Below are 13,257 nucleotides of genomic sequence, written 5' to 3' on the forward strand. Positions count from 1 at the left end.
GATATGGAGCAGTTGTATTCTAGGTATGAAATATTCCATAGACAGAGAGAGACAGACCTCGACCTATCGGGTAGGCGTATGGAATATTCTATCTCATGACAACAAGACGCTCACATCGTGTCAATCGTTTTCTTTGTCTTATCGACTTCGTTACTACAGTCATCCGACCTGAAGTCCATTCAGCTAGGCAACCATCTGGAGATGTGCGATCAAGCGGAGTTGGTCCAATGGTCAAACCTGTGATCGAAAAGTCCCAGGTTAGAATCCTACTCGTGGCACATAAGATTGTATACCAATCTGACTCATGTATAGTTTTCATAGACCACCAATTGCTTCCGTGGTTTTGCGTGCTCGTTTACTATTAAATTCAATAGTATGTGTGCAATAACTTGTAACTGGATGACCGCTTTTGGTAACAAGGCTGCAGAGTTCGTCAGATCGTAAAATCCTTGCTGAAGCAGCCGTTTTATGGACATAATAAAAATCACACTAACTAATATTATAAATGTGAATGTTTGAATGTGAGTGAGGATGTTAGTTACTTAATTACGCAAAATTTTCTGGGAAGATTTAATGTATTTGGTATATATATCCTGGAATAGCACAAATGGTATGTGTCAACATAATCATTTGTACAATTCCAGCTATGTCCACAATGGTAATGGTGAAGTTTATTGCGCCGCTTCTTCACCTGCGCTTTGGAAGTCGGCAGTAGACTTAAGTTTTAAGTAATTTTTTGACGTCAATTAGTGATGTATATTCGGTATGGGTACATTCCGAATTAACTGATGTTGGAGCGAAGCCCCGGGGTGCAGCTAGAATTATTTATAACTAGATGTTGCCCGGGGCTTCGCTCCCGTGGGAATTTTTAGATAAAATGTAGCCTATAGCAATCTTGGATAATGTAGCATTCTAATGGTGAAAGAATTTTTGAAATCGGTTCGGTAGCTTTGGAGATTACCCCCCTCAAACTCACAAACGCTTACCTCTGTAAAAATATTGGTATAGATTCTTTAGAAATTTTATACAGCTAAAATTAAGCTAATTCGTGTGTGTTCTGAAGTTTGGAGTTTCTTTAAATAATCTCTTCTTAGAAACTGTTGACTGCAGGTGTAACTAGATTTTCATTGAGCTGGTTCCAGTCTCGTACACGATTGGATTGAACATTTGTCTTCGGTTGCCTCTTAGCTGAAGTTATAAGAATTTACTCTTAATTTAATATTTTCAGAGAGTTTGAATATATATCTTAATAATTTACAGGTCTTGATGAAAGTTGTAGATGTAAATAAACAATAAAGTTGGTTCCAATATACTGCTCCGAGGCACTCCATACGGAATCGGCATGATATCACTCAAAGTATGGCCAATTTACACGCACTGATTTCCGAGGCACTCCATACGGAATCGGCATGATATCACTCAAAGTATGGCCAATTTACACGCACTGATTTCCGAGGCACTCCATACGGAATCGGCATGATATCACTCAAAGTATGGCCAATTTACACGCACTGATTTCCGAGGCACTCCATACGGAATCGGCATGATATCACTCAAAGTATGGCCAATTTACACGCACTGATTTCCGAGGCACTCCATACGGAATCGGCATGATATCACTCAAAGTATGGCCAATTTACACGCACTGATTTCCGAGGCACTCCATACGGAATCGGCATGATATCACTCAAAGTATGGCCAATTTACACGCACTGATTTCCGAGGCACTCCATACGGAATCGGCATGATATCACTCAAAGTATGGCCAATTTACACGCACTGATTTCCGAGGCACTCCATACGGAATCGGCATGATATCACTCAAAGTATGGCCAATTTACACGCACTGATTTCCGAGGCACTCCATACGGAATCGGCATGATATCACTCAAAGTATGGCCAATTTACACGCACTGATTTCCGAGGCACTCCATACGGAATCGGCATGATATCACTCAAAGTATGGCCAATTTACACGCACTGATTTCCGAGGCACTCCATACGGAATCGGCATGATATCACTCAAAGTATGGCCAATTTACACGCACTGATTTCCGAGGCACTCCATACGGAATCGGCATGATATCACTCAAAGTATGGCCAATTTACACGCACTGATTTCCGATTCATCAGATAACTTATCCTCCAGTAATATTACTAGTTAAATAGGCTTGAATAATATTACTAGTTATAAATTGTAAATTGATTTCTAAAGGAAACAATTTGGGAGAAGAACAAAGATTGTTTTTTTTATCAATTGTTTTATTACGTTCGATTGTGTAAGTTTACAATGACAAAATTACGTTTTTGTTCAATAAACTTAAATTACCTTAAATATATCTTAATTTTCTACAACTAAATGTCTAAATATCATTTTTTAATAATAGTTTTGTGATTTCATAATAATATAAAAACAGTCTAAAGCTTCACATATTTATCGGGATATTCATATGTCAATTCTGAGATCTTAATAATTATTTAAAATAAAGAGTAAAGTTTCTGAAAGACAAAATTTTGGTATAAATGTAAACATTGTTTTTAATGAAACTTAGTAGGCAAAACTATTTGACTGCTAAATAAAATAATCGATGATTCCTGTAACTTTCGACAAATTTAATAAAATAAAAAATTACGTAATCGAAATTGCATACGTGGATAATTTATTTTAAGAACCAAAAAGTTCCGAGTTTGTTTTTAAATTTGAAATGTATATTACTTATGACGCTTATTTTCTAACTGAGTCAATATTATACGATTCCCTTCTTCTTTAGCTTCGTGTTGTCTTTCACCCTGAAACAAAACAAAACAATAAAAAATAAAAACTTTCTTTTAACTTCTGTTATTATTGTGTTTAAAAATTCATTTATTATATATTACACAATGGTTGAGTTTCCATAGAAAAATGCGTGTTAGATAGTCTAGTCTAATTATACATAATTATGTTATTAGTTATATATTTTTCTATAAACACAACAGAACTGACAAAAAATCAATTTTTTTTAATAAAGAAGAGTTGGTTAAAAAAAAATTTATATAATATAACAATTGTTATACAATATAACTTCTTGGACTGGAAAAACAGAAAAAAAAATTCAAGTTTAGTTGTGTTTCAAAAATAATATAACTTTAAGTAGGCATGTCCTTGCATATAAAAGATATTAAAGAAAAACAATTATAGGAGTCCTTTTGGGACTAACAGTAGCAAAAAAAAAAAAATTTTTGTCTGTCTGTCTATCTGTCTGTCTGTATGTTTGTTCACGCATCACGCGAAATCTACTGGATAAAATTTGATGTCTTTTCACAGTTACATAGCGGATGCTCTAACTGAAAATCTGGTAGGTGTCATCGCGATACGTTGCTTGGAAGCCGAGATATTATAATAGTAAGAACACGAAATAAACGCGGGCGAAGCCGCGGGCCAAAGCTTGTAATGAAATAAAGATTCTCTAACACAAACCATAGGTCTAAATCAGTACAAGATAACACTAAATAATACAAAAGTGTCGTATAACATTAATATGCCTATTATATCATTTTTAAAGTAATAATTTCAACAAAAAATGCATGTTTTTGTGAAAATTTGGTAGTTTTGGTCATACATTTTCATCGATTCAAACGCGCAAGTGAAAAAAACATACAATTTTGCCAATTTCAAATGACGAGGTTATGTCTATTGGATTGTATTTTTTTATACGAATCCATGTCCAATCTACGTGTCACCCGTGCATTTTTTTCATCTGTTTCGAGAATATCAAGAGTATGCCTCCATATTGGTCACATATAGATTTTATCAATGAAACGATTATTGAAAATTTTTAATGATCAACAAAATCGTGTTCTATAAAGTCAGTTGTTTTTTAACAAACTATGAATTTAAATATTGCGTCACTTTGTTGCATACATGTTACATGTATGCAACAATCATATCGAGTGTATTATTGCTAACACTGGTGTCAGATTTTACTCAAATCGCCTGAAGGCGTCTGTGAACATCGTCACACTAGTGAACTAAACTGTCCACCAGTGTGCAGGTTTCCTCACGATGTTTTCCTTCACCGGAAGCGAGTGAATAGTAATGAAAACTAATATATGTCAGATTGGTATGCAAACTCATCGTGGCATGAATAAGATTCGAACTTGGGATCTTTCGATCACAGGCGGAAGGTCTTAAGCACTGGGCCACAACCGCTTCATGTATTAAGAACGATAGAGACGCGTTTTCTGTCAGAGAACATGCAGTTAGATACAGATAGCCTCCTAAAGAAGCACGAGGTATTGAAAAAACTTAAATTTGAACCTAAACACAAGTCTAGTGTGCCATTTACTAGACCAATAGAGTTGGGTGGGTCGTTGGTATAAAAGTCGAATGGTTTCGCATTGCACAGGTAGTTTGCATATTGCTTGGATTGTATTTTTTTACCAAATTATGACTATTCTGCTAATGGAGGAAGATGCTGCAGTTACCATCGACTGCTTTTCCCACAAACAAGTCCATTATTGACGAACTCAACATCAAAACCAGGCTTTCTACCATCTGCCTGCGGAAGATACGGAGTTTTTCGGCCACATCGCTCTTAAAGACGACGTAATCTGGCAAAATTGACTGCAAACGGATACGAGTCCGGAGCCCTATTAGATGGTCTGACCAAATAAGCGCTGTTCTTGAAACTTTGCATTGCATGCAGCTCTTCACGTCGCAAAGGACCGGGGCATATGGAGACGTCGTGAAAAGTTACTCCTTCGGGGTAGTCACGATCCTCAGCATTGAGGAGGAGAAGGAGGAAGGAAAGGTCGTCGTCCGCATTGTTTTCTGTAGGAGTTGGCGATTAACCCTTCTATTCTAGGTCATATCCTACCCGTGTATCAACATCTAAATTCTTCTGGTAGATTATAATAGCAACACTTCGATGGCTCGGCCGTGTACCGTGTGCAGAGAAACTCACACTTAAGAGGTAAACGACCTGTCGGAGTGATGAAGTATTAAGAGACCTGGATCTATAGAATCAACTGGAAATATAGAACAATGGATAAGTCTAGTATCGGAAGCCAAGATTCTGTTTGTGTCGCTGAACCAGCGAAAGATTAACATGATTGAGTAACAAGCTTCATTGACGTCAAAACTTTCGCATTAATATTAGTAGGTAGGGGTTACCTTCTAAATGAAGCCCGCCTTATAGATCGCAGGTCGTAGTTCAAGGGATCGATTGCTATCCTAGAATTGCTGTCGAGACCAGGCATCATGTCTGAGAAACCATCGCTGTCTCCACGACCTGACATGGAAGAAAATATGAGTCAGTCCACAGAGAAATTATGAGAAATTCCTCAGTCAATCATTTCATTTGCGAAAATTGGATGTTACTCATTAAAATTTTGTACACGAGAAGACAAATACGCCTATTTATGTAATTCCTAGGAGAGTGCAACCTCCAGGCGCATTTTGAAGATATATTTTGACGACCCCCGCGGCGTGGTCGTGGTTCTTCGCCGTCTGGAGGTGCTGGCTTCGATCTTCCCAGCGTGGGCCGTATTGTTTTTACTAATATTGTCTTTGGTTCGGTTATTGTGTTTATGGCCGCTGAGTGTTGTTTATTTAATAAATGATGCTTGAAACATTGGTTTTTTATTTATTTCATCATTATGACATTATTATTATTTGACAAATTCAATTTAGAAAACGTTCGAATCAAACCAAAGAATAATCGGAAAATTTGCACAAACTGAATATAGCTTTAATGTAAAAAACTATATTCAAATATTACTATTAACTATAATGTGTATTCGACAACTTACCGTATGTGTCACATCGCTAACAAATCTTTAACCATTTTTAAAAGTCTCATCAAGTGAAATCTATAATAAATATGTGATCCCACCAATATAGGTTACATCGGTAGGATGACGGGTGCAAAATGATTTTTTTCTTGGCATATGATTAGAATTATAAATCACTCACCAAGTACATCACTAGCGTGCAAGCTACCGTCATAAAACACTGTTCCCTCATCGTCAGTTGTTAGTTCTAGAATAAATAAGAATTGTTTAACAAATAATTAAGTTATATACCTTCATATTCTTCACATATGAGTGCCTATTGGGAATCTAAAATATCTAGTTGATATTTAGTAAAAAAAATAGCTTTTTTTGGAATAATTACACTGGTCAACAGCCAAAATGTTTACTGAGATATTGTTATTGAGTATTTCTAGGACACTAATTATGTAATGCCCTATAATGGCTCCAAACAGTCGTCGAACAGTTTGCCAAACTTTACTAGCTATACATTGCTGGTTTTTCAATGTGGCAAATAAAAGCACTCATACTAACTATGCAATGGTCACGCATTCGCTTCGGCAGAGTTCAGTACAGTGTGGAGTTGGCATAAAAATATTAGTTTAATAAACATTTCTAGCAGCTCTAGTTTTTGACATCTACGTTGTTTTTTTGACTAAAAATATACTGTAAATTCAATTGATTTTTAAATATACCTACACTAACAAAAAATATGTTTCGTGTAACTCAAAAACAAAAGCTGAGTGCGATGTACGGGGTTTCATTTCACTTCTCACCATCGAATCGATTCGAAATGAGACGCAGCGAACCAATCACATTGCGGTGTGGTTGACGTTGCGTCACAATGGTGCACTGTGATTGGTTGCTGCGGCTCACTGAGAATCGACTGAGTGGTGAGTTGTAAACTCTCACTACTCACAATGTTGTGGAAAATATGTTGCCATATTTAAAATGTCTCATCAAATTGAGCTAGAAACAAAGAAAAGCAACAAGAAAAATTATTTTTTTTTTGTTGACCAGTGTGATTTTTTTATATATTCCTTTCGGCATTACTTCTCAGCAGTGGTCGTTCCGAAATGCTAGTAGTTTGTAGCTTTGAGAATTATGATTTACTTGACATATAGAAGAGCAGTATTAATATACAGAGGGCAAATAGATTTTGAGAGTGTTTAATAAATATCCTTACATATTATAAACAGAAGTACAGATAAACGAACGCGCTAAACTGATACTACCGGACGGATTTTTGTACGGTTTTCACCAATAGATACGTTATTACTGAGAAATGTTTCGATGTATAATTTATTATGGTTTTACCCGAGCGAAGCCAGGACGGGTTCTTAGTATTTTATAAATGCGAAATTTTTGATGTGTATGTGTAAAGTTCGGTAATCAATTACTTAAAATCTATTGGGCATATAATAATAAAATTCGGTACACGGGTAGAATATATCCTGGAATAGCACTTGAGGCACGTTTTATCCTGGATTTCCCGAAGCAAAGCCCCGGGGATATAAATATAAAAATGACTCACCGAACTGTTTGAGGTTAGATTCTAATTCGTCATTATCTGTCAAGAATGAAGAATATTAGAAAACTCATATTGAAATGTAAACGTGAACAAATATGACGATTATTTGTTAGGGTATTTCAGCTAAAATGTTTCCACTTTGTTATTTAACAAATGACCATTTTGTGAACGAATGAATAAATAACTTGTGAATTAATAATAAGTACTTAAATGCGAAAGGTTAGATGTGTATCAGTATTTTCTATAAGCGAGATGTGATGAAATTTCCCCCAAGTATTAACATAAAATATATCTTGTAACATATAAAATGTATTAAATAAATCATATTTACGTTTGAAACTAAAATTAAACTGATTAAAAAAAATATATAAATAAAGAACAAATATATTAAACTTACCTAAAATTAAAACTAAAGTATAAATATTAAATTAATTTGAATAAAAAATTTAGCCTAAATCGCCATTGTCGTGCAGTAAAGTTCTTAGAAGGCTGGCGACATTTTCTCTTTGTATATCCTATCTTAATCGTTGGCCAAAATAGTCACCAGCCCTTAGGACCCCAAAAGTTATTTTTCTCCGCACTCCAAGGACCCAGGACCAGGGCCCAGGGTCACCACCACAAAAATCGCAAATATATATTTATTTATATATATGGCTATCTTAAGCTTTAAAGTATTAATATATGATTATTTTTTTCAAAATATTCATTATGCGACAGTGACCAAATTTCCACTTGGTTTCAATCTTGCGAATCTTAACGTCGCGATTCAGTCCTGTCATTGCACCATGTATTTTGACAGTTTCTTATGACGTCGTGGCGTGGTAGATGTCGCTACAGTACCAACCTGGGAAGAATGCTGAAGTTGTTGATGTTGTTTCGCTTGTGGCTGTTGTTTTGGGAACTTCGGTGTTCACTTGTGTCACCATTTGAGACGGCGTGGAAGGAGAAAGTGTCACTGTAACAATTAATACATTACAAAAATGATTTTAGGGCGCAGTGCGGGTTTATATTTCATTTCACAAGCGAATCAATTCGAAGTGAGACGTAGCGAACCAATCACATTGCGGTGTGATTGTCGTTGCGTCTGTGAGTCGCGATGATGAGATGTAAACAGCAAAGTCGCTCTACGAACACTGAAGTATGGATGTAAAGGGTTTCATAAATAGGAAATCTGTTTGGCAAGTGGTAAACTCACGATATCATTTGAAGCAAGTGGTGGTCTATTAAAACTACTATACTATATCTTTTTAGAGTAGCTTGAGAGATGGGATGGGAACGATTAAAATATGGATTGATTGGCATTACCTACAGTCTCAACAACGCACAAACTTTTGGAGTAAGATCAGTATTCGATATAGTCTCATTTTTAACTCTCGACGCAAAAAGAGGGGTGTTATAAGTTTGACCGCTAAGTGTGTCTGTTTGTCTCTCTGTCAATCTGTGAACGTGGCACCGTAGCTCATCAACCAGTGAACCGATTTGGATGCGATTTTTTTTATTTGATACCAAATATTTATGCGCTGGTTTTTAGATATCTTTGATCAAAATCCGTCCAGCCGTTTCAAAGTTGTAGCGAAATGAATATTGAAAGTCGGGGTGGTTTTTTTAATTTGTCTAACAAATAAACTTGCTTAAGGATGGTTGAATATCTTACCTGGTGAGAAGAAATATACAGTCCCAAGGTTTGCTGCTATTGGAGTTTGTGTGGCGTCTGTAGGTTTGTTTGTAATAGTGGTTGGAGTTGTTGGTTGTTGGTGTTTGGGTATATTTGTAACCGGAGTTGTCACAGTCTGTTGGATTGTCTGCTGATGATCTTTAGATGTGGGAACAGATGTTGATGGCGACCGCTGTATAGTCGCTGCTACGGGTATGTTTTCTGGAAACGTAAACATATGAAATTATACGTGGAAAATGGTGATAAATGAATAATTTGATAGATTATGCAAACGCGTTCCAGTTAATTTTGGTTTGAGTGTCGTTAAATTTAACCAGACGTCAGATTCAGATTTCTTTATTGCAAGTCATTGGACGTCACTTAAATTGAAGCGTGTTGCCTTGCAAATATTGGTGTTAGGTGAAGATAACACAAATTAAGATTAATGTAATTAATTATTTTAATTGTTTAATGTGGGGGAATCGAAGGTTGAGATATCTATGTTGAAAACTTACCAATATTTTGCAGTTTTCTTAAAACTTTCTCTATGCACCAGCTTAACATTTGCGGGTTACCATTCTGACCTATTTGGTTGCAAAAATTCGCCGCCATAGTCGTGAACGGATTCAAATGTCTCTCGACAGACTCCGCCAATTTGTCCAGTGTCTTGAATGTCTTTATTATATTAGCTTGTGCTGCTTTTTCCGGCACGTTTTTATTGGGTATAACAGTTGTCGTTGCTTTAATCTTTTCTGTACTGTACTCTATTAAATTTGCGTTCGGGTGAGATTTTTTCTCATCTTTCATTTCATATTCTGTTGTCATTTTGCGGTGTCTCCTTCTAGATTTTCCTTTCGAATGATGACGTATCCATCTCTTGGCTCTACTGTTTTTATTACCATTTGTTTCAGCTACTTTGGTATCTAAAGCGTTATTATCGATAGGTATTAAAACAGTTGACTTAATTTTCTTACCGCCATTTCTTTTTGCTTTTGCATTTCGAGTCATGAATCTGTTTCCATGTAAAGTTCCAGACATTATTTGATTTTTCATTAAGTTGTCTATGAATGTATTGTTAAAATAATACTTATAGACTAGATCATCAACTGGATGTTCGTCTTTTTCTTTTAGAATCATTTGATCTTGATTTAGGAGACGAATAGAATCCATAGATGGTATGGAGAACAAATCTATTTTTACAGATTCTGTTAGATCGGGCTTTGCAGTCGTAGTTTGAGCGACTACACTGACATCAGCTTCGCTAGTATTAGTAATTTTATCCTGTGATTTTGGTTTAGAAGGTTTTTTATCTGTAAATAGTTGTTTTGCTTTCTTTAAAATTCTAGCGAAATTGTTCTGTCTCCGAGATATTTCATTCTGAGTTTTAGCTATCATACTTTGCTTAGCATTAATCTTTTCATTTTGTGCGAGCATCAATTTTTGTATGTTATAAAACTGACGTTGCTGAGTCAAGAATTTCTTTTGTTGATTTTCAAAGTCCGCGAGATTGTTGGACATTTCTGTTTCTTTATTTTTAAAATATTCCTCTTTGGATTCCAATTTCTTTTGTATTTCTTGTATTTTTTCATGGTAATCTTTTAAGTCTGTGTATCTAGTTTCAAAATCATTGAACTTAGTAATTAAAAGTGTCACACTCTTATCTATATCTTCTTTTCCTGCGAACATTTCACTGTGTATCCTTTTTATTTCTAAATGCTGTTTCATTATCTTTTTGAATGTTTTGGTCAGTATCGACAGTAGTTTGAGCAAACTCTTTTCGGAAACGATTGTGTGTTCTTCAGATTTTGGTATAACTTTATAAACATTCACGTCAGGTCCCGGTACACTTACAGGCCAACTTCTTATTTTATCATCAAATATATTTCTGTCATATTTCTGTGAATCATTGAAACCTTCCACTATCTCGATCTTTTTAATGAGTTCCGATTCGTAATTTTTATTCATGCTACGTTTCGGTGGCACAGATGAATTGTTATTAGCGTTATCGTCTAAAATTTCATTTGCCATGATGAAATCAAACGTTCTATTCGAGTGATTGGTTTCATTCGATATATATTCTGTTTCGTCTATGCCGTTTAGTTCTGTAGATTTGTCGAATACTTCTTCGAGCATAATCTTATTGTTGTTCTTTGCTTTGCTCAGCAATACAGCTACATCGTAAGGGTAAAATGATTCAGAATTTCTGTGTGTTGGTGTAAATTTAGATTTTATTATTGGTTTGTTATTAGGGGAGTGTTTCGGATCGCAATCTTTGCCATTGCAACCGCTTAGACTTTCTCGAAATCCATCTTCGAATACTGTAACAAACAACGTTTTATTTTTTAATTTTAATATATTATTTTAATTCTAGTGAGCTTGTGAAGACATCAGGTGGAGGGCTAGTCGTAAAATCACGCCAGAAACTTCAAAGGATTATGTCTTATGTGGAAATAGCGTTTCAGCCGATAATAAAACAAGGAGAAATAAAACACATGAAGATGCCAGAGATATATAGAATCATAAGTTTTAGTTGAGCAAGGAGATCTTACTACATTCAACACGTGACAAAAAACATGCCGTTGAGGAGTTGCCTCGTCGGGAGCCGATCATGAGTGCACCATTCAATGTCATTTAAACTGAAGCGACGTGGAAAATGTCAACTATTTAGGACCAGAAAAGGTAGATTAAATATAATTTGGCAGATTTACAGATAAATAAAAGCTTGTAAAGACAGAGCCTCAGAATACGAGGCACTCCACAAGCTTTGGATGTCGTTATACAGCCTTGACAACTGATAGGAAACAATAGCATTCCCAAGGAGGATACGCCACGCCAGCGGCGTTGTCAAATCACAGTCGAATCTTCAAGTTTTGAGACCGCACCAACCCGCACATTATCGCCGCTTACATTTCTATTAATTATTAGCGATAAACAACAAGGGGCGTGTACTGCAAATTGTACTCTACTAGATAATTGATTTTATTAGAAAGTAGGTAAGTACTGTAGTTTTCTATTGGACACAGTCGTCACAATTTACTAAAACAAAAACGGTGACCACAAAAAACCCTTGTCGTGAATTGTCACAAAGTTTTGTATGATGAAAGTGTCAAAATTCCGGGTATGTGAGAAAGAGATGTAACATGAGAAGTTAGTGAGAGAGAGAGACACACACACAATATACTTACAGTCCGGGGACCGTTTCGTCCTGTCAAGATAGTTCGTAGAAAACGGATTATCCTGCTGGCGACCGCCGTGAAATGAGTAAAAATCGTCTTCAAACAAATCATCAACGTTAACCGATGCTGGCTTGAAGATGAAATCTGAGAAACCCGATTTCTCGAATACTTTGTCGTTATCAGCTTTTATCCATACACCTTTGTTTAAAATGTTATCCCTATGCCTCACATATTCCGATTTCACCGAAATAATTGTCGATACAAAAACTTGGAGGAATATCGATGTTTTTGACATCACTAGAGCTGGTGTGTCATTGGAGGTTTGGAAGTCAATGAATGGGTAATTAATGGTATTTGCAATGTATTTGAATTGTAATCGGAGTTGTGCTTCTTTATTTGTAAACATCATTTCGAGATTTAGTAGTGCGTCTGAATCGATTTTTGTCGATATCGATGAAGTAATTTGTTTGTTTAAACGAGTTTTTGTTATGCGTGGTCCTATTGCCCAGAATATTACCACTCCAAATCTAACGATATCGTACGAGGCGTCTAAGGGATGCATGCTATAAAACCTAATAGGCAATAATCGTATTGCGGGAGCCAGGTGATTATGCTCGACCGCCACAAAGGGAAGATCTTGCCCCCAGGCTAGGTGCAGCGCTGGGGAACCGCATGCGACAGTTGGAGTCTTGTCGGAGGTTGTATATATGGTATCCACTCGTAAACACACTGCATGCGCGTTCTAGACTTGTTATTTTTGCATGTGAGTAGATCATAGCGCCATCTATCCGTATTGTTGTGGATGTATGTGGGTCGTATCGTTATTGCGTTTTAATCGGCTTTACCGTCTGTGGCGCGGTAGATGTCGCTCCAATAGCACCCCCAAAGAGGGTTGACATCAGGCACGCAGATGGTTGTAGCATAGCCGAATCTTCAAAATTTAATGATTGATTTTTTACGCGAACTCTGGATTTGAGGCGTTACATCTCCGAATGCGGATTACGTGGTGGTGAAAAAAACAAATATATGTTTTTGATTTCAGGAGATTTTGTCAAGTAAAGTTGTTTGACTAAGCTTCTTTTTGGATGTGTAATAAAAATAAGTTT

At 36.1% G+C, this 13,257-nt stretch overlaps 1 protein-coding gene across 3 annotated transcripts; it reads right to left on the reverse strand.

Annotated features, from left to right (window-relative positions):
- Window positions 1–2,262: 2,262 nt before the first annotated feature.
- On the reverse strand, window positions 2,263–12,589 carry LOC128681798 (uncharacterized). Of its 3 annotated transcripts, XM_053765985.1 has the most exons (8): window positions 12,161–12,589; window positions 9,491–11,293; window positions 8,976–9,197; window positions 8,166–8,276; window positions 7,325–7,360; window positions 5,954–6,019; window positions 5,153–5,270; window positions 2,263–2,790 (listed from the first exon to the last, which is right to left on the reverse strand). In XM_053765985.1, exons 1-8 carry the CDS (start codon window positions 12,558–12,560, stop codon window positions 2,748–2,750), a joined length of 2,799 nt encoding a protein of 932 aa, XP_053621960.1. In that variant the 5' UTR covers window positions 12,561–12,589; the 3' UTR covers window positions 2,263–2,747. The 3 variants fall into 3 exon arrangements, with proteins under 3 accessions (XP_053621960.1, XP_053621961.1, XP_053621963.1); XM_053765986.1 differs by lacking the exon at window positions 5,153–5,270; XM_053765988.1 differs by lacking the exons at window positions 5,153–5,270; window positions 5,954–6,019; window positions 7,325–7,360.
- Between the last annotated feature and the right edge of the window lie 668 nt (window positions 12,590–13,257).

This window comes from Plodia interpunctella, chromosome 28, assembly GCF_027563975.2.
Source record: "Plodia interpunctella isolate USDA-ARS_2022_Savannah chromosome 28, ilPloInte3.2, whole genome shotgun sequence".
Classification (NCBI taxonomy): domain Eukaryota; kingdom Metazoa; phylum Arthropoda; class Insecta; order Lepidoptera; family Pyralidae; genus Plodia; species Plodia interpunctella.

Bases quoted from the DNA above. Each gene is read 5' to 3' on its own strand.
- LOC128681798 (XM_053765985.1), bottom strand. From the start codon at position 12,560: ATGATGTTTACAAATAAAGAAGCACAACTCCGATTACAATTCAAATAC. The intron at 8,277-8,975 runs GTAAGATATTCA...TAATTGTTACAG, and splicing joins TGTATATTTCTTCTCACCAG to TGACACTTTCTCCTTCCACG. The intron at 7,361-8,165 runs GTTGGTACTGTA...CATTCTTGACAG, and splicing joins AACTTCAGCATTCTTCCCAG to ATAATGACGAATTAGAATCT.